The 18,854-nt window shown below is 38.2% G+C and overlaps 3 protein-coding genes across 8 annotated transcripts; 2 read left to right on the top strand and 1 right to left on the bottom strand.

The window, feature by feature from the left end:
- The first annotated feature begins 800 nt into the window (after positions 1-800).
- On the top strand, positions 801-5,287 carry LOC105703388 (cytochrome b5). Of its 5 annotated transcripts, none has more exons than XR_001104354.2 (5): positions 801-980; positions 1,283-1,411; positions 1,494-1,567; positions 1,700-1,810; positions 1,888-1,977. XR_001104354.2 is itself a non-coding variant. In XM_023431782.1 (5 exons), exons 1-5 carry the CDS (start codon positions 849-851, stop codon positions 5,151-5,153), a joined length of 396 nt encoding a protein of 131 aa, XP_023287550.1. In that variant the 5' UTR covers positions 801-848; the 3' UTR covers positions 5,154-5,287. The 5 variants fall into 5 exon arrangements, 4 of the variants coding, with proteins under 4 accessions (XP_023287550.1, XP_023287549.1, XP_012287173.1 ...); XM_023431782.1 differs by lacking the exons at positions 1,700-1,810; positions 1,888-1,977 and adding exons at positions 4,602-4,656; positions 5,148-5,287; XM_023431781.1 differs by lacking the exons at positions 1,700-1,810; positions 1,888-1,977 and adding an exon at positions 4,602-4,905.
- Positions 5,288-5,434: 147 nt separating this feature from the next.
- LOC105697051 (b(0,+)-type amino acid transporter 1) lies at positions 5,435-17,228 on the top strand. 2 transcript variants are annotated; one of them, XM_023431780.1, is made up of 5 exons: positions 5,435-5,832; positions 15,038-16,110; positions 16,210-16,423; positions 16,502-16,807; positions 16,884-17,228. In XM_023431780.1, the coding sequence occupies exons 1-5, from the start codon at positions 5,808-5,810 to the stop codon at positions 16,946-16,948; spliced, it is 1,683 nt and encodes a 560-aa protein (XP_023287548.1). In that variant the 5' UTR covers positions 5,435-5,807; the 3' UTR covers positions 16,949-17,228. The 2 variants fall into 2 exon arrangements, with proteins under 2 accessions (XP_023287548.1, XP_012275444.1); XM_012420021.2 differs by lacking the exon at positions 5,435-5,832 and adding an exon at positions 12,983-14,241 and having other exon boundaries at positions 16,884-17,024.
- LOC105697052 (uncharacterized protein C1orf131 homolog) lies at positions 17,102-18,077 on the bottom strand. Its single transcript, XM_012420022.1, has 2 exons — positions 17,933-18,077; positions 17,102-17,795 (listed from the first exon to the last, which is right to left on the bottom strand). The coding sequence occupies exon 2, from the start codon at positions 17,790-17,792 to the stop codon at positions 17,238-17,240; it is 555 nt and encodes a 184-aa protein (XP_012275445.1). The 5' UTR covers positions 17,793-17,795; positions 17,933-18,077; the 3' UTR covers positions 17,102-17,237.
- Positions 18,078-18,854: the final 777 nt, after the last annotated feature.

Raw genomic sequence — 18,854 nt, 5'->3', positions numbered from 1 at the left:
TCTTCTTGGAAGATAGCGTTCACGGTGCTTATTTTTCTATCTTTTCCTGTATGCTTCACCATTTTGCTTAAAAATTTTGTGTCGAGCCAGTTCATATGAATAGTCTCGCATTTTCTTCACCAAAAACGTTCCGTAATACCGTGAGTACTCATTTTTCACATTTTCGCTCAATTTGCTTTATGTAATAGACCCCCCTGACGGTGCTTGTTTTCCTGCAGGAGGTGAAGAAATCGGGCATAAGAGAGATTAAGAGCTGATTACAGCGCCGCCGTCCGTTGGTGAACGTACTATTTATCGAGTATCAAACTTCCGTATCTTATGGGGCTTCTATGGAGACGTCTGAATTTTCTGCATTAGGTTATTCTTATTTTTTAAGTCTCCTTTTAGCCTGTATCCGTGTAATATTATAAAAAAACATTAGGCAGTATGAATATGCGAGCAAATTTATTGTTACTTTTAGTTATGTTATTCAGTCAGTATGTGAACTGTGTCTGGGAAGTAGTGAGTCTAGGTGCTGCTGTCGCTGCAAGTTATAAATATTTCAAATGTTGGAATGAATGTTGCGACGATGTTTTTGTGCTACAGGATTTAGAACGTAAGTCATTATTTTTAACTTAAACTTTACATTTTGTTATTTGTCATGCAAGATTGAGACATTTCAAAATTACATTTATTCATTACGTTAATCTTTATTTTTTTAGTATTCTACACATGAAAAAAGTTGAATTGCCAAATAAGCAGGTTAAAGTTAACAAAACTGATTGTTGTCAAAGTATTTTAATACATTTTTTTANATAAAGTTTACTTAAATATATTATATAGGAAGATTCATCATCTATAGTGTAAAAATGGCAACTGCGAGTACTGCTCCTACCACTAACACGTACACTCGGTTGGAGGTAGCCAAGCACAAGGACACTAAGGAAACGTGGATTATAATTCATAATAAAGTTTACGACGTCACAAAATTTCTTAATGAGGTAGGGTACATCTTTGAATGATTTACGGACACAAATGAAGTGTAAATATTTTCTTAACCATATGTTATTCATAACTTAATAGAAAATTGCTTTACTTATGCTCATAAAATCGAATATTCTTAAAATTAAATAATTGTCATTTTATACAATGGGTAATAAATTATGTTTCCCATTAAAAAATCGGATGAAAAATATTAATCTTAGTACCAAAGTAATGGCAACTTTGATGAAATTATAACCCTGTTTTCATAACTGATAACCCATTGCGTAATTTAATCAATTTTTTTTTTCTAAAACTTAAGCACCCTGGAGGAGAAGAAGTCATTCAGGAACAATCTGGGAGAGATGCAACCGAAGCTTTTGAAGATGTTGGTCATTCTAGTGATGCCAGGCAAATGATGGAACCATATCAAATAGGAGAACTTGTAAAAGTAAATATCTATATCGCATTGAACACTTTATATATTTGAAGGTGTTTAACAATTTTACACACATGCAATTCTAAATTTTTAGGAAGATAGAACAAAATCTGATGACAAGAAAAGCGAGGACTGGTCAAATAAATCAAATGGAAAAGATAATTCCAGGTATTTATATTTATATTTAATACATTCTGAATTTTCATGCTGGTTTATTATTATATTTAACATAAGGTGAATTTAACAAAATATTGTATTCTTGTAACATATTTATAACGTAATTTTACTTTTTTCTGTAAGAAAATTGTCCCATAGCTACTTCCGAGTGCCAGAAAAAGTTAGACTGTTTTAGCTTGCGTAGCATAAATATTTGCTACGTATCATACATCCTTAAACACATTTGAATGCATGGTAATGTAGATTAGTTTTAAACTTATAACCTGTTAATGGTAGCTGCTGCATGGTGATGTAACAATTGCCAATTCCAGTGATTCTTGGAGATCATGGCTGATTCCTGTCGCACTTGGTGTTCTTGCTACTCTCGTCTACCGTTACTTCATCAGCTCGCACTGAATTAAATTATTTATTCAGTATAACTTGCATATAATAATCGATTTTTTAAAGATTAATTGTTATGCATTTGACGGATTTTACTATTGTATATTCTATATATACATAATTATTTTTAATTGGGATATACATAAGTAGTCAGGTGGCCTAGTATTTACAAAAGAGAAGTTAGATTTATTATTATAGTTAATATAATTATTATTGGTACTACATTAGGGTCTATTACATAAAGCAAATTGAGCGAAAATGTGAAAAATGAGTACTCACGGTATTACGGAACGTTTTTGGTGAAGAAAATGCGAGACTATTCATATGAACTGGCTCGACACAAAATTTTTAAGCAAAATGGTGAAGCATACAGGAAAAGATAGAAAAATAAGCACCGTGAACGCTATCTTCCAAGAAGACGTAGGGAATTACGTGATGCNATAATATCGATGCATTCAGGAATAAATTAATATAACTTAACCCTGGGTTCCACACCTTTATCCTACCATACCTGCTTTACCAATTACTTCTAACATGACTTTATTCTGAAATAAATGATGTAATATAACCAAAAAGAGAACAGAAATCTTAATGAAAACGTCATAATATTTTGTGGACAGAAAGTTACGCTTGTAATCACGCATGGGAAATATATAAATATACATGAATTTAATATACTTATTTAGTTTGAAATCTTATATGTGTGTGTATATTTATTTTTTTAAATATTGTCTTCTTTTCAACACTTTAAACTGAGATTTAAAGTGAATGATAGAGTGTTCTTTACTAAGATTCATTAAACTAGATTTCTTCTAAAACCAAATGCAATAGAGAATATAGACGAACAGAGTGTGTGTTAACAATAATTCTTATAACAATAAAAAAGATACTCTGTTTAAGAATTATAACATTTTTTTTCACAACGCAAGTTTATTTCTGATATACATAGCTTTCCACAATTACTAACTATTAATTTTAGAATTCAATTCTTCGTTTGAAATATTTTTCATTCATTTTCAACCTTCTTACATGTAGCTAACATATAACAATATCTTTGCACAAAATTGATCATGTGTAATACTACTAATGAATATTTGCACGTGTGCTTTATACTAAACTAACGATTTAAATTATGATTTATTTATTTGTGTGGTTTTGGATTTTTCTATTGCATCTACAAATTTTTATTAGATAACTTTATATATTCATATACTTGTTTAGACATTTATAACGATAATTATGCGCGTCACTATAAGCAGATGTATATTTTATGATTCCGTTCATCGTGACAACCAGAATTTGACGATTACATATAAGGTCAACGAGTCGCCAATGAATAGTTGGGCATCGCCCCAATTGAAGTAATTGAGCGCTTGGTGCTTATGGTCTCATTGTCTAATCTGATATTATTAAATGTTAACCCCGGTATTATAAACATCGATAATAAACAATCATTGGACATTAGTCGAGAAGCTAAATCTCCACACAAACTAATAAGTGTCAAAGAAAACATTTGTAACCTAACGGCATTGAAAGCAACTGCTTGTATACCAAGAATAGTACATGTAATAAGACTTTAATTCATTTTCATTTTATTCCGTTAATTAACTCTCTATTTCCATAGAACTGTAGGAAGGAATAACAATGTTTTATTCAATACAGAATAAAACAATCCTATAAGAATTTGTGTGCAATTTCATTTTTTTCAATTTTTAATATTGCAAAATATCTTTCCTAGGCCATTAACTACGATGGTATTGTGGCAAATGTTTTCTCGACCATTAACCATGATGTTGTGGCATACAATTTTTATCAAACTAACTTGTATTTGAGATGCTCGGCTTTTTCAGTTATTTAACACTTTATCTACCGAAAGCCAATTAATCGGGTTTACGATACCCGTGATCGCCATTTTCTTCCACATTCGCTGGTAGATAAAGTGTTAATAAAAGGGAAATCGATATGATTGAATCGGTCCGTGTAGATACGAAGATGTCGATTCAAGTTGAGAGTACTTTGTATCATTTTTAAAATCTCCGAAATGTGAATTCACCAGATGATAAAAGGTCCATGCACTCAACACATCTTTGGATAACGAGTGCGTGAAATTAAATTCTCAAATTAAATACTCAACATCCATTTTCTTAATCCTCCAACGTCTACATGTAGTTCCACTGAAGATCCCATATCGGGAGCGAGACAATTTAAAAATCGTCAAATAATTGATAACGTCGAAGAGAAATATTTAGAATTCAATAATAAAGACCGATCCTATCGAAGATAAATTTGAGCTCGAAGTTCTATGATAATCCTTTAATTAGAGACAATCAGATATAACCGATGCACGTAGGTGCGATTACGATGATTAAAATTAAACGTGCATTATCGCGCACATTTGGGAACGTGCAAAATCTCCAAGATTTCTTTGATCTTGAGAAATTTTATCAGCACGATAAATTCCGCGCAGTCTTGAATCGAGCTTCAAACGACGAAAATGCTCAGATCGGTTTGCACATTTCATTATGAATTCCTCAACACATTTTTTATAAACCCTGCAATAATTTACACGTTATTTCATTGAAAATATCATTGTCAAAGAAAAGCAGATTTATGATCATCATATTTCCCTTACTTCAATTTCTAGTCATTCCGGAGCGGAGTTTTGCGGGTATCCAACTAGAGACGTACGAAAAGGAAGGGTACGTAGGTCAATTAATACTAAAACTACCATATCGGTCAAATGATCGGTTGAATAATCCACTTAAAATTTTTAATTTTTAAACAAATTTAGATATTCCTTAATATCACTTCATTATACACGTAAATGCCAACGCATATATGACAAATGTGGGCATTTCTATTTTGTCAGTGTATATTGATTGAACATTGTCACAATACCCGCGACATTAATCACGTGCACATATTTCATCAAGTTTAAGTAGTAGTTAAGTTCAAAAAGTTTAAATGGAAATAATACAAACATTGAAAGTAAAGAAAATAAGTTGTTTTAATGACTACTTAAGAATCATTTCGTTTATTATTGCCTTTAGTAAATTAATTGTTAGCTACATTCAATCGACAGAAATATAACTTATTTTTAAAAACCGGTAATTCGACCGGTTCCGGTAAAAATAGGTATGTATCAATTGTAAAAATTGTGAAATAATGTATCAATTGTCGGTATCTTTAGCGTTAAAGCAACAGATACGGCTTTGCGGGCTCGCAGAGGCCCGCGGAAACTCGTCAGTGCTTGGCCGGGTGACGAGGTTCACGCAGTCAAGGATTCGTCTGGGCCTGCTCGAGCCTTGAGGAAACGGCGACGCGGCCAACAGGGGGTATAGTTTCAATGGACGCGTCGACGGCGGACCCCGAGTTCGCAGCCGACGAACTTCTCTAGGCGAGGTCCAATGACAGCGTCGGAAATATCGAGCGGCATTGAGCGCCGACGCCGGGCGGCGTTCATGCACGCCCAGTTCAGCGCAGTTTAGCGCGAGCGTTCGGGGAGCGGACATCGAGGAACGCACTCGAGTGGACCGGTGGATGCCGCCCAAGAGCTGATGAAATAGTACACATGCCTTCTGCCCGGGAATTTTCGAGCTAAGGAAGACCGACACGGTGATAAAGAGGGAGAGAAAGGTCCAGACAGTGGATAAGTATAGTTAGGGGAAGCAGAAGAGCGGTCAAGTCGGTCGAGCCGTCTTCTTACCAGGACAGGTGCCGAAATCCACTCGAGACACAAGGGCAAGTTAAGTAGACGGACGGCCAGGGAAGTCGTAGCTCTGAAAAGTCGTCGAGGTGTCATGAGAGGCGGTTTCACGATCCGCCCTTCTAGTCGGTCCTTCCCAGCGTCATGTATGTCGTGCCCAACAAACGAGGTAAATAGCAGGGGAAGATGTCGATTGACGTATATGGATGGGTTTCTATAATGATCGATATTTATCTACCCGGTTAGATTCTAAATTATGACTACGATCTATCCTACTCATTTAATGTATTCATTAAAAGAAATGTGCATTTTACTTACTCAGAGTCGAGGTAATCGGTCGCGGGGTGGCACATCCTCTAATTCCGGGAGGTTCCAATTTTGCGAAGCTAGTCAGCATTTTCAATGGCCTCTAAAATCCCCCCTTTCCCATTCTGACTACTTCTCGTTTACACGATCTACTACGTGTTTAAGGCATGTTTACGAAAAGTTTAATTTAGAGCGATACTTATGGCTTTATTACGAGTCGCGCTTAAAAACCCATTCATATACGATCCTTAATCAAGATTCAATACAGCTTGGCTTAGTGTAACTTGCGTGGTATCCAAAGTTAGTTTGAGGAAATAACTGGTATTCGATCTTCGGTAGAGTGTTAACATATTAAATTGGTATACAGTTGTTTGTTACTGAACATTAAATTAACGCGCAGAATGAGGAGGGAAAAGGAAGGTTGAAGTGGAACCACCTGTGAAAATTTAGTCAATGATGAAAATGGTACTGATCGGTATTAACCAAAATTTCACCTGGTCTTAGTAAGGAAGTAGGTGAAATTCGGTGTCTGAAAAATTGGACGCATTTGTTAAAAATATCCTTATTTGGTAGAGGCTGTTGCCTCGTAAGACCCTCGTTTCTACGCCACTGTGCAGTGGCGCGTATTGTTGCGTCATCCAAGGCAGGGTTGAAATGGAACTCGGCGTTTCGGAGATCGAGGAGCAGTGACACACGAGATGTCTTTAAACAGGATGAACTCGAGTAAAATAGAGGTGCTTCGGGCGCCGATCCGTTTACATCGGAACGCGTATCTTTCGTAGAATTTTATTGTTTCTTTTTTTACTGATTGCGCAATGGGGTTGGTACATGCAAAAGCGTAATGTCAAAAAAGGTACCGAGAGATGTGCGAATTTAGGATCGTTAGGTTTAACCTATTTAAAGTTTAAATCACTTCCTGATCCTGTTTACTTCTACTTAATTACTTAAAAACGACAAGAAATGAGAAAGTACGAGCCTAACAGTGTTTTTTAATCGTATGCAGGTGCATCGTAAATGCAATTTCGATTGCTGCTTGTAACAAATTTCAGAACATTATCATAACCGGGTATAGTAATTTAATTGAGAAACAATTATGGATTTGCACCCGGGGGTGCAGAAATGCACCGAGGGTGTACCGAAGCGAACCTATATAAACGGGACAATGTAATAACAACCGGGCATAAAAATGAACTCGGCGGGTCAGAAATAGATAGGTTCAACTTGGCACCTCCGATCGAGAATGACTAAGTCTGGTCGGGTAGTTTCTTATCCGATATCATGTAAAACTGACATATGTATAAGTAAGTGAAGAATACCACATTACACGTATTGACAACCTGGTTTCTCCAACAATGTGATGCGTGACTATTTTCATTACATTATTTTGTACAAACTACGCTAGAAATGGACTTGGCAGGAGAGATCACAAGCCAATTTCTAAAATAACCTTTCATACATCTCTTTGTATCATTAACTATCGACAAGAATAGATGACACTTCTGTCAAATATCTAAAGTAAGATGTTAAAAGTACACAGATTTCGGTTACACAGACATCGCGCATTTATGCTGGAAAAATATTAATTATTTTGGAGATGCACTCGGAATCGTCAAGAAACTTTAAACTCTCTTCCCAGGGCTTGCTAACGAATTTAGGCCAGTTAATCCAAGGACGTGTGCATTTTAAAGTATACGTATAGGCGCCACTTGTACATACGTTACTACAATTTAATTATACATATACCAATACATTGATCGAAGGCCCCACTCAGCTACATGTGACAGACTGTTAAGAAAATGAGAATCGTCAGTTTCTGTTAAATCCAGCTGCATATAACAGGGCATCTCTTTAAAACTTTATTTTTCACTCTATTTCTGCATCTTGATAGATTTAAAAAATGCTTTATTTTGGTATACGTAATAATTTTGTCATTTATTGTTTACTAAGAGGTCCTGTTTCAACATTGTCTGATGATCCCGGACAAGTTGATCGCTCACCCCTGGCATGAAATCATAGATCACACGAATGCCTCCCGTCAAGTTGTTCAATAAAATACAATATAAACAACTTATAAATACATAGCTTATTTTTAGTCAGTGCACTGGCCCAAGCAGTGCTCCTTCGTCGCCCGAATGCTAAAGCTATTCGAGAAGGATTTCGTTCGGGCAAGTGCGCGTCGATCGTGCCTTCAAAGCGTTTTTGCCGTTGACTGACTGCGCTATTGTCCTTGACAATTAGCGTCGGTTTCCAATTCTCTAACACCTCGGAGCGCGATTGAACGCAATTGTACCATTACGGCATCTCGCAACGAGTTAACGTGACACAATGGCGCCACCCGGACCTGCGTGTGCGTCTACGCTGTCGACGGGCAATAAACGGTATCCCGCTCTAATTACTTCTGGGAATTCATAACCTAATTCGATGATTGACCTTGACGACGTCGCGAGTACACGAGGATTCTTCCCGCTCTCCATAACGAAATGTTGACGCACTGTGTCACGCCAAAGTCCAAGAGTGGCCCAATGAAATTCCAAAGATCGTTTACCTAGGAAGTTCTTGCTTTGTCGAGTCAAACTCCAGGGAAATAAGAGCCACGTAACTTACGTGACTTTAAATCACGATATCACCTGTTACGTGTTTGCAGTTTTCGTAACTCTGCGTGCGGTCACCGCCAATTTCAGCGATCCGACGCAGTCACGAGCATCGATTCCAAATACTCGTGCGGATTCAATTGCCTGCCATATCCGTAGAGAATTACCGTTAAAACATAATGCTTTTGTGTGTATTTTGCATACATTACCACAGAGTATGCACCGGAAGGTTTGAAAGATGCCTGGGCACATGTACCACTTTCTTGCAATGTATTCCCCATCCACAATAGGCGAGCTCAGTTTCATCATATGCAGTCAAGCACATATCTCCAGTTTCTTGTCGATTGTTGGCACTTCTGTGTATAGTTTTTCTTTTTTTTTTCTTTTTTTTATTTAAAGCAATGAAACCACTTTTCGCAAAATATACTTTTAGTTAATTTGGGGCCACCTTAACGATGGTCGTTTGATGAAACGTACTTGACCCTTCATTTTTGCGTTCTAAAAATCCTCACAGAAAACGTAGTACATTTACTAGAGGACAATGATGTAAAACGTCGTTATCTGGGTGTTACAAGTGTAAATTATTTTGACATCCGCGTTTGAAAGATTATTTGAAAGCAGTGATGAGCAAATGCAAGATTTTGCTTATCACTGTTTGAAAGATTTATTTATATAATGTGAAAATAACGAGTGGGATTCAAGGAATTAAGGTTATCCTCGAGTTACTTTGAAATTAGGATTTTAACCTAAAACAGTAAATAAATATGAGAATGTTAATAAAATCACTACTGACTATTGTTGTCGGGCATACGCATTGACCTTTAAATAATTTTTCTAGTGACCTAAAAAGAAGTGGATCCGATATTCACGGTGGAGCTCTAAAAATAACTCGATCGAATAACGGAAGTGAGAAAATCCAGGAAGCCTGAGAAATTACACAGACTGGTAATAAAAGCGCCATGTTCCGTGTTAATTATAAAACTTGCACAAGAGAAAAAAAATAGCAGACCATTCAGCTCGAAGAATAGGAGCATTTAGAAAAAATGTTGTTAGAATAGTTCTGAATCCGTTATTAAGTACCTAATACGAGCAAAGTTATGATTATCTTACATAAGAAATATATGCATACAAGCAAAATAATAAAAATGTGATTAACGCTTCGACATACGACGTTATTTGCTCAAAGGTTTCATTCACCGAAGGTTTGCAATTAATGACAGGCTTTTTTAACGTTTCGTACAATTTCAATTCAAATAAAAATATTACATTTTATCATACCTAAATATATTATACATCCCAGTGTTTACAAAGTTAAAAGAAATCCAAAAGAAGAAAACATTCTGAGCAGAAGTAAAATTGATTAAAAATGAATTGTAATCCTCGTGTAAATAATTAACAAGCAATTTCCTTAAAATTCCAAGTCGTAGTAAAATGAATGCTAGTTTAAATAGGTACCTTTAAAGGCGATAATTAAAAATTCCCTACTGCTCACTCACTTAACAATAAGGAAGCAGTTACAACCGCTAATAAATATGTACTATGATTAAGTACTGCTTGCATATCATTAGCTATATTACTGGCTAATCAATATTTTGTATGAATTGTTTTTTCTAATATAGACATCTTACAAGGTCACTTCTTTTTATGACACCATATTTGATGGTGTAGCAAAGTTTAATTTTATAACCCTTGTATATTCATTCACTCAAGACTTGCAAAGTATGAAGAAGCTAATAAATTTTACAATTTATGCATTCTTCCTAGTAAGTACCATACTTTCATGTGTCTTGTGTTGATAGACACAGTAGAGCCACGACCACATCGTAACTCAACATTCTAGAAATATTCCGACAAAATGGAAGAAATGAGGAACTCAGAATGTAAGAAACGGGAAAATTTATTCATATTAAATGAACAACTCAAACTAGTACATGACAAGTCTGAATACCACACAAGAAATTGTCCAAACTTTAGTATGAACGTATCTAAAACTTCGATTCTTCGATATTACATGACATTATTATTTCCTTTCGTAAGAGAAAAATATTGTTAAACATTACCACTACGAAGGCGAAATAGGCGCTAGTCCCTAAAGGGACTTCTGTTTATCGTCTACAAATTTCAAAAACAAAAAGTTATTCAAAATACTATTTAAATTGAAGAGCGAATAAATAGCGAAGCGTAAAAAGGATCATACGTGTTCAAATGCTATGAACAAATTATTTAAAAAAAAAAAGACTCAAAGTTGGGAAACGAACAAAAAAGGCATATTTTAAATCTCGAAATAAAAGTTTTACCAAAATAGGAGTGAATTCAAATGGTTTTGACACCTTGCAAACCGTGTAATTTGTTGTTTTAATTCAGCTACGTAGTAATTCAAATAAAAAAAAATGTACGGTATACAGAGATTTTACAAGTGTAGTCTTCTTTACATATAATTTAAATTAATGTAAATGTCATCTAGTAAGTTTGAAAATTGACATTTAAAAACCGTTAAAAACGGAGGTTGGTTTTTTTGTTTCATGGGGACCTCTCAAAATCCTTAGTAAAACAACGGAAACGAGGATAATAAAATGCGGAAAGAAACGAAACATCGCTATTTGGAAAGCGCTACTTAAAACTTAATTTCGAAAACTCATTTCGATGATAAGGAAAATGACCCTGTTGATATAGTAATAGACGTCAATTGGCCTTCGGGCTCACTAGGGGAGTACACTTACAATTAGAACGCAAAGATTCACGCAGGCCAACTACATTATCCGTGCTTTTTTCATTACATCTCTTTCCTGTATAGGAAAGAATCCCAACTAAAGTTCCTTGTTATCTACATATTCTTATAAGCGAAACTCTGTTATGTATTACGCATACAAAAAGTGTTCATTCGTTATTCAAGTATTTCGTTGATTTTCAAACTAGAGGCATCAACATTAAATACAGAATAAAAGTCATAGTCGTAGAATCAACGGAAACTTGTCAACTTCCGTTTAAGATAAAAATAATACATAAGCAAGACCTTTGGAAAAATACAATAGCCTGTGATTTTCACCGTACCTTTCTTTCAATTCCTTAAATCAACTGAAGTTCACTTGCCCTATACATATTCGCATTTTGAAACGTGTAACATTCATTACTCGTCATCGCAGGTTTAAGGTGATGTGAAAGTGGCGTCAAAGAGGTCTCGCTTATGCAGTTTTTCTCTGGGTGTACCGAATTGTTTTAAACTTTACAATGTGAAGGTGAAGGCTGTAAGGACGGTCCTAACACCCATTCTTATTTATATAAACTTGTTTATAGACATTTTAAAGATCTTGCTGAAAAATGAAATTTCATGGGTGTTAGGACCTTCCTAATAGCCTCCATATTCACGTTGTAATGTTTGAAACGATTCGGTATGTCCAGTTCGGAGACAAGTTTCATGAACAACTGATCCCTCAGATGCTACAATCACATCCCCTTAAGGTGATATGAAAGGGTCATTCTATATATCAAAACGTCAAAATATGTATAAAACTTTTCTCCAAACTGCGTGCACCAAGTCATTTAAAACTTCAGCATGTGATTATGAAGACCCTAAGGGTGATGCTAATGTGATTTATGTGATGCCTATGAAATTTCATTTTTCAACAACATTTTTTTTCATTTAGCGCGGACTAGACCAAGATCACATTTTTTTTAATGAAATCTTACAAGCATCGCGTTTTTCCTTAGGGCCTCCATAATCACGTGCTGAAGTTTCAAATGATGCACCCAGTTTGGAGAAAAGTTTTATAAATATTTTGATGTTTTATATATATAGAATGATCCTTTCATATCACCTTAAGGAGAAGAATGAAAATGTTTGTAAAACTTTTCTCCAAACTGGGTGCACTGAATTTATTTGAAACTTTAATACGTGATTATGGAGGCCCTACGGAAGTACGCGATGCTCGTGAAATTTAATTTTTGGAAAAAAATGTTCTTTTTTTGGTTCTTGTCTGAGATAAATACAAAATTTTTCTCAAAGAATGAAATTTCACGAGCATCGCGTTCTTCCTTGGGGTCTCCATAATCACGTACTGAAGTTTCAAATGATTCGGTGCATCCAGTTTGGAGAAAAGTTTTATAAACGTTTTGACTTTTTGGTATATATATATATATATGACACTTACATATCACCTTAATGATGGCGCTATGTTGGGACGTCGTTTATGAACTCCTGGATACAATGCCGAAAACAAATCGGACAATTCGAATATCGTTTTCGAATTAAACGAGTGGATACTCGAATTGAAAGTTCCGTCTGCGTCGACGACGTCTTTTGAAGCAATGACAAGATTTGACCAATCGCGAGGAAGAGCCGTTAAAAGGCGGGAACGCGTACAATCGTGGACCGCATGAGCTGCGCGTCGGTGAGATCGATAGTACGAATGGGCGAAGGTCACCTTGAGGGTGCCACTTCTCGGGTTCTTACGCGACGTTCGGTTAGTCCGTGCGTTTTACGCGGGCCGTGTCACGTGTTCGCACGAGGCGACTTTATCGCAGTCATATATACAGTGATATGCCACACGTGGTTACTCCGGTCGACGTCCATGCCAAATACATAAAGCATTTAAATTCGTCGATACATGGAGTTTTAACAGGCACTAGGGATGTCCGATTCTCTTAGAAGAATCGATTCTGAATAGGATCATGAAAAATCGATTCTCTTAAAAATCGGAATCCAAAGAACCGATTCTGCAAGAATAGATTCAAAAAATCGGAAATTTTTATATATAATTAACACAAATTTAATTAATACATTTTTACGTGTCAAAAGCCATCCATGAAAATGAAATGAATGTTGTATAAAAAGACTAAACAATTATTAGCCGTTTATATAGCAATTATACATCTTCTCTAGCTTTCCCTTTGGCCGATATTTCCGGTCGAGATGGTCGACGGAGTAAATGAGAGGTTCTGATTGGCTGTTGAAAGTCAGGTAGTCAGTTACCACGGAAGTACGTCACGACGCTGAGTTTTAGTAGCCAATCTTGTGGCGACAAACAGCAACCAATGAGCGAAGTGAATTTCTCCCCTCTACCGTTTCAGTCAAAACGAATCGGCTTCTCGATTCGGAGGGTAAAGAATCGATTCTCAAGAAAATCGAATAGTAAAGAATCGATTCTAAAAATCGATTTTTTCACCAAAAGAATCCAATCGGAATCGAACATCCCTAACAGGCACCTACTGGTTTCCACGTCTATTAAACTCGATACGCACCCGCCGCACGTTTCTACAATTTTAGGGAAAATAAACGAAGACAATGAATTGCGAGATAATGTAAATGTATTATCTATGGAATTTTTCTCAGAATTCGATCGTGTTGCGCGTAGGCCTCCGAAGGTTTCGTAAAAATGGTCGAATTTATTGCTTACGACTTAGAGGGGAAACGAGCTCCGGTCACGAGGAATTCTTTGGCTCGTAGCCATCGGTTATTCCGGTCACCCCAACGACTTGATATAATAACGCGTATTGCTGTGTGGCATCTCGTCGGCAGAAAAGGTTTCGTTGCGGAACGGACAGCAAAAAGATTGCAGCCGAAAAACTTCGTCAATGCGCGTTCTCTGCTCGATCAGTCGTGGAGATATGAGCATCAATAAGAAACTCGCGATTAGTTGATAATTAGTCATATCGCAGCTCTAAAGTCATTCGATGAGGCCAATGTAAGTAGACTCCACGGTGGAACCGCATCGTACGAATCGAACTTCTGTGCTCTTGTATCCAATTCAAGAAGTCCCACTTGAAACTCGTTGCGTTACCAGTAATTTACTCGTAATGTTAAGATGTACAAGAGTTTGGAAGCGAAACGAAGCTGGTTTGCTTTAGATCAGTTTCTTGCGCGTACCGTGAGTCTTGGGACCCAAATGCATGTTTTCCTTGCATCGGTTTCCAATTTGTTGCTTGACGTCTGAACAGAAAATTCAACGACGGTCTGGAATGTACGTTTTTTCCTCAAGCAACATTTCTGAAAGGGATTTCTATTAAATAGACGTAAAACTTCGATGCACCGTTCAGACCCTTTAAAGTCCCAGGACGTCCGAGGGTAACGATGAGATACTTCCTTCCTAAGGTCCATAGGCACCAACGCTCAGTCGCAATCAACCAATCCAAACGAGACCATTCACCCTCGTCTCGCGCGTCCGCGAGTATGACTTAATTTAAATCATTCATTACAATGCGGCTCGCACGTGTACGCTCGCCTGACACCGAGTAACTAGGGGGACGTTAAGCCCACCTCCGATCGATCGATTCTCGTAAAACCTATCGCAACGATCTTACAGAAAATATCTCTTTCTAAAATAATAAGCGAAACAATAGGTTAAAATGACTTGACGTGGAAAAGAAAAAGATGTACCAAGTGGAACGATTTAAGATTTGTAAAAACGAGACGATACGTCCCTCGACCTCGAGATGACCGAACGTCTGCGATGAGATAACTTAGGTTGCGATCGGTTTCAGGAGTCGCGGGACAGGATCCGCAAGCGGGCAGCATCGGGCAGCAGCAAACTCAGCAGCAGCGAGGGAACGGCGGCGGGCCCTGGATCGTCGGAGCAGGAGAAGCGGCGACGGACCCAGGAGTCGGGAGGAACGGCTGGGAGAGCCGACCGAAGCTGCGAGCCCAGGGGCAGCGGCAAATGGGGCTCGGTGTGGGGGATGACGAAGACGGGGGTGGAGGGGGCGGAGGGTTGGAGGGGACGGACCCAGAGGAGGACAACCCTGTTCACCTCAAGAGACGGGTGGGACTCGTCAGTGGGGTGGCTCTAATTGTCGGCACGATGATTGGATCGGGAATCTTCGTCTCGCCGTCAGGCCTCCTGGTGCGGACCGGCAGCGTCGGGGTCAGCTTCCTGGTGTGGACGGCCTGTGGCCTGCTGAGCCTCTGCGGAGCTCTGGCCTACGCGGAACTCGGCACGATGAACACGAGCAGTGGAGCGGAATACGCCTACTTCATGGACGCGTTCGGCGCGCCACCGGCGTTCCTCTTCTCCTGGGTCTCCACCCTGGTGCTGAAGCCCTCGCAGATGGCGATAATATGCCTCTCGTTCGCCCAGTACGCCGTCGAGGCGTTCGCGGCCGAATGCGATCCGCCCCAGGAGGTGGTCAAGCTGGCGGCCCTCCTGGCGATCGTATCGATACTCCTGGTCAATTGTTACAGCGTCAACCTGGCCACCGGGGTGCAAAACGCTTTCACCGCGGCCAAACTGATCGCCATATTGGTCGTCGTTGCCGGCGGCTCCTACAAACTTGCCCAAGGGAACACTCAGCACCTCCAGGGCGCGTTCCAAGTTATCGACGGCGAAAGCTTCAACGTCGGCAGACTGGCCACCGCGTTTTATACCGGCCTTTGGGCCTACGACGGATGGAATAATCTTAATTACGTGACCGAGGAGATTAAGGATCCTTCCCGAAACTTGCCAAGGTCTATCATGATTGGCATTCCCCTCGTCACGCTCTGTTACGCCTTGATTAATGTTTCTTATTTGGCAGTCATGTCGCCGACGGAAATGATCGAAAGCGAGGCCGTTGCCGTGGTAAGAAACCCGTAATCGTTCCTTTAGTATTTGTCGTAAGAGTCGAAACGTTTTCCCGATCGCGTAAACTGTTACACGTGGATTCTTGTTGACTTTTAGACGTTCGGAAATCGGATCCTTGGCGTGATGGCGTGGCTTATGCCGCTCTCGGTGGCGGTGAGCACTTTCGGTTCCGCCAATGGAACCCTATTCGCCGCAGGTCGGTTGTGCTTCGCCGCCTCTCGGGAAGGACATCTGCTCGATTGTTTGAGCTATGTCCACGTACGCCGTTTCACTCCAGCTCCGGGACTTATATTTCATTCTCTGGTAGCAGGTACGGATCGCGATGAATACCGTGATCTTTGCCGACGACGGATCCTCTTACATTGATTACTGCTTATGAATCCTCTAGGTGCCATGGTCTTGTCCGGCAACATAGACTCCCTCATCGACTTCTTCTCCTTTACCGCGTGGATATTTTACGGCGGAGCGATGCTCGCCTTGCTAGTCATGAGGAGGACAAGGCCTAATCATCCTCGGCCTTATAAATGCCCGCTTCTGATACCCGTATTTGTACTTGGCATTTCTGCATACTTAATTGTGGCTCCGATCGTGGACAATCCACAATTTGAATACCTGTACGCTGCTGGATTCATAGCTGCGGGAATGCTATTCTACCTCCCATTTGTAAAATACCGATACGTTCCCAAATTCATGGGTAAGCTTCAAAATCAAATAAGGAGGCGAAAAGTTAGAGGACAAGGATAATAAATAAAATGCTTCTTACGTTTCAGAGGGAGTGAATGCCTTTCTCCAAATGCTGTTAGATGTGGCACCAACTGCAGCAGCCTTTGATTAATGTATCGGTTTATTGGCTGTAGTATATCAGGTGCCGAATCATTCCATTGAAGCATTGGGAATCTTATATCTTTACTTATTTTGTATACACCCTGACCTGAACGAGACACGGTATAGTATCGATGCTCAAGGCTGGCCCATGTGGATCCAGAAATAAATAAAAATATTATTTTATTACTTGTTATTCTTTGTACAGTATATAACATGGAGTACATAGAATGTTACCGTTAGCAATAGATTGACATTGTAACGAGTAAAATAATAAAAGTCATTAATGAGTATATCGATTCTTAATTTTTACTGTTATTTGCTTTCCCTTTTTTATTAGTGTTGTTTCTTTTACTTGGAGTTGCACTGTTTTTTTGCACTTTTCCATAAAGTCCTAAAATACCACCTTCTTTCCTACTTCTTTGCCTAGATTTTGGTTTGACTAAGCTATTTTTTAAACCAGAAACTGCTTGCGCCTTTTGTGCTTTCAATTTTGCTTTATATCTTTCAGCCTTTAAAATTTTATAATTTGTTTGCCTATTTTTAGGTGGTTTGGCCCCTAAACTTACTGCAAGAGCGATCTTTGCCTCCTGTGCCTTTGCCTTCGCAAAACCAGACATGCCAAACTTAATAACATCATATCTGGCTCTTTTCATTTCCAAATCTTGCTTTTTCTTAAGATCGATACTAGACTCTTTGTCGACTTTTAAATAACGATCACATTCTTTTGTCTTTGAATTCTCATTAATTGAACAATTCTGAGATTTTGTTGGTCGACTTTCAAAAGTTATTCTCATAAAATCTGAAGATGCTGCCTTCTTTACACTTGCACCTCGGGTTTCTATAAAATCTTCCATTTTCTGTAAAGTGTCAAGTAAATTTAGTATTATTATTAAAATTAATTATTTGATTAATTTTCAGATATTGAGGTTAAATACAGTAAAAATCGTATGTGTCGCTACAATTGACTTTTTAACATTTTCAAAAATATTGATACCGTAGGTACTGCAACTTCACATCTAATCTTCTAATTAAAAGGAAAATATTTGAAATGTATCTCAAACAAAATACAACAGCTTTTCTCTCATATTTTTTAATTATTTGACAGGACACTTTTGCTTGCGTTTCGCACTTAACGTGGTGCACAGTGAATCACAGTGAATGGCAGACTGTATTCATGTCCCATGGTTCACAACTATCCAAGTCGATGCCACCTAGCGGTCAAATACGGAAATTGTTCCACATTTATCATGGACACGCTCCTTGTTAGGCCGGTGTTTTATTAACGCTATAGCGACAAGCGTCGGACCGACGAAGCGCGAATAAGAGGTTTTGATTGGCTGTAGAGAAAGTACAATGGAAGTTCCATATACCATAGACGTAAGAATATATGGACGAAGCCAGGGTTCGGTAATTTCACGTTTTCTCGAGGTTTTTAACGTATATTATGTATACCATGTAGTTTACCGTAGAAAATCGTAGAAAAACAGTAAATTACGTTTCCAATATGAAGGATGCCATAGATATATGTACGGCATCTTCTAGGTTATAAACGTCTTTTAGCGCACATGTAAACACGTAAACATTTTTAAGGAATAATTTACTAAGTCTCCACTGTCGGTATTTATTTAATATCGTACTGGATAAATCCGAATTCGGGTACGTCTCTACCGCCTGATTTTATTTAACATCAAACTAACTAGGTGGTGGAGACGCACTCAATATCGGATTGATCTAATCCAGCTTTGAGTGCGTCTCCACCAGTCAGTATTGAATAAATACTGACGGTGGAGACTTAGTAAGAAATTTGACGCATGTGTATAACATTTTTTCGACTTAACACTGTTAAATATCAATTTTCTAACTGGATTTATTATTTTTTATTTAGAAATAGAAGTGCGTAATATAATTCGTGCTCA

Source organism: Orussus abietinus, unplaced genomic scaffold, assembly GCF_000612105.2.
Source record: "Orussus abietinus isolate OABI.00-Male unplaced genomic scaffold, Oabi_2.0 scaffold162, whole genome shotgun sequence".
Lineage (NCBI taxonomy): Eukaryota > Metazoa > Arthropoda > Insecta > Hymenoptera > Orussidae > Orussus > Orussus abietinus.
This window is presented reverse-complemented; position numbering and strand designations above follow the sequence as displayed.

Excerpts from the sequence above, each read along its gene's own strand:
- LOC105703388 (XM_023431781.1), top strand. The coding sequence starts at position 849 with ATGGCAACTGCGAGTACTGCTCCTACCACTAACACGTACACTCGGTTG. Across the intron at positions 981-1,282 it reads TCACAAAATTTCTTAATGAG|CACCCTGGAGGAGAAGAAGT; the intron begins GTAGGGTACATC and ends CTAAAACTTAAG. Across the intron at positions 1,568-4,601 it reads AATGGAAAAGATAATTCCAG|TCATTCCGGAGCGGAGTTTT; the intron begins GTATTTATATTT and ends TTCAATTTCTAG.
- LOC105697051 (XM_023431780.1), top strand. The coding sequence starts at position 5,808 with ATGTATGTCGTGCCCAACAAACGAG. Across the intron at positions 5,833-15,037 it reads TGTCGTGCCCAACAAACGAG|GAGTCGCGGGACAGGATCCG; the intron begins GTAAATAGCAGG and ends GATCGGTTTCAG. Across the intron at positions 16,808-16,883 it reads ATACGTTCCCAAATTCATGG|AGGGAGTGAATGCCTTTCTC; the intron begins GTAAGCTTCAAA and ends CTTACGTTTCAG.
- LOC105697052 (XM_012420022.1), bottom strand. The coding sequence starts at position 17,792 with ATGGAAGATTTTATAGAAACCCGAGGTGCAAGTGTAAAGAAGGCAGCA.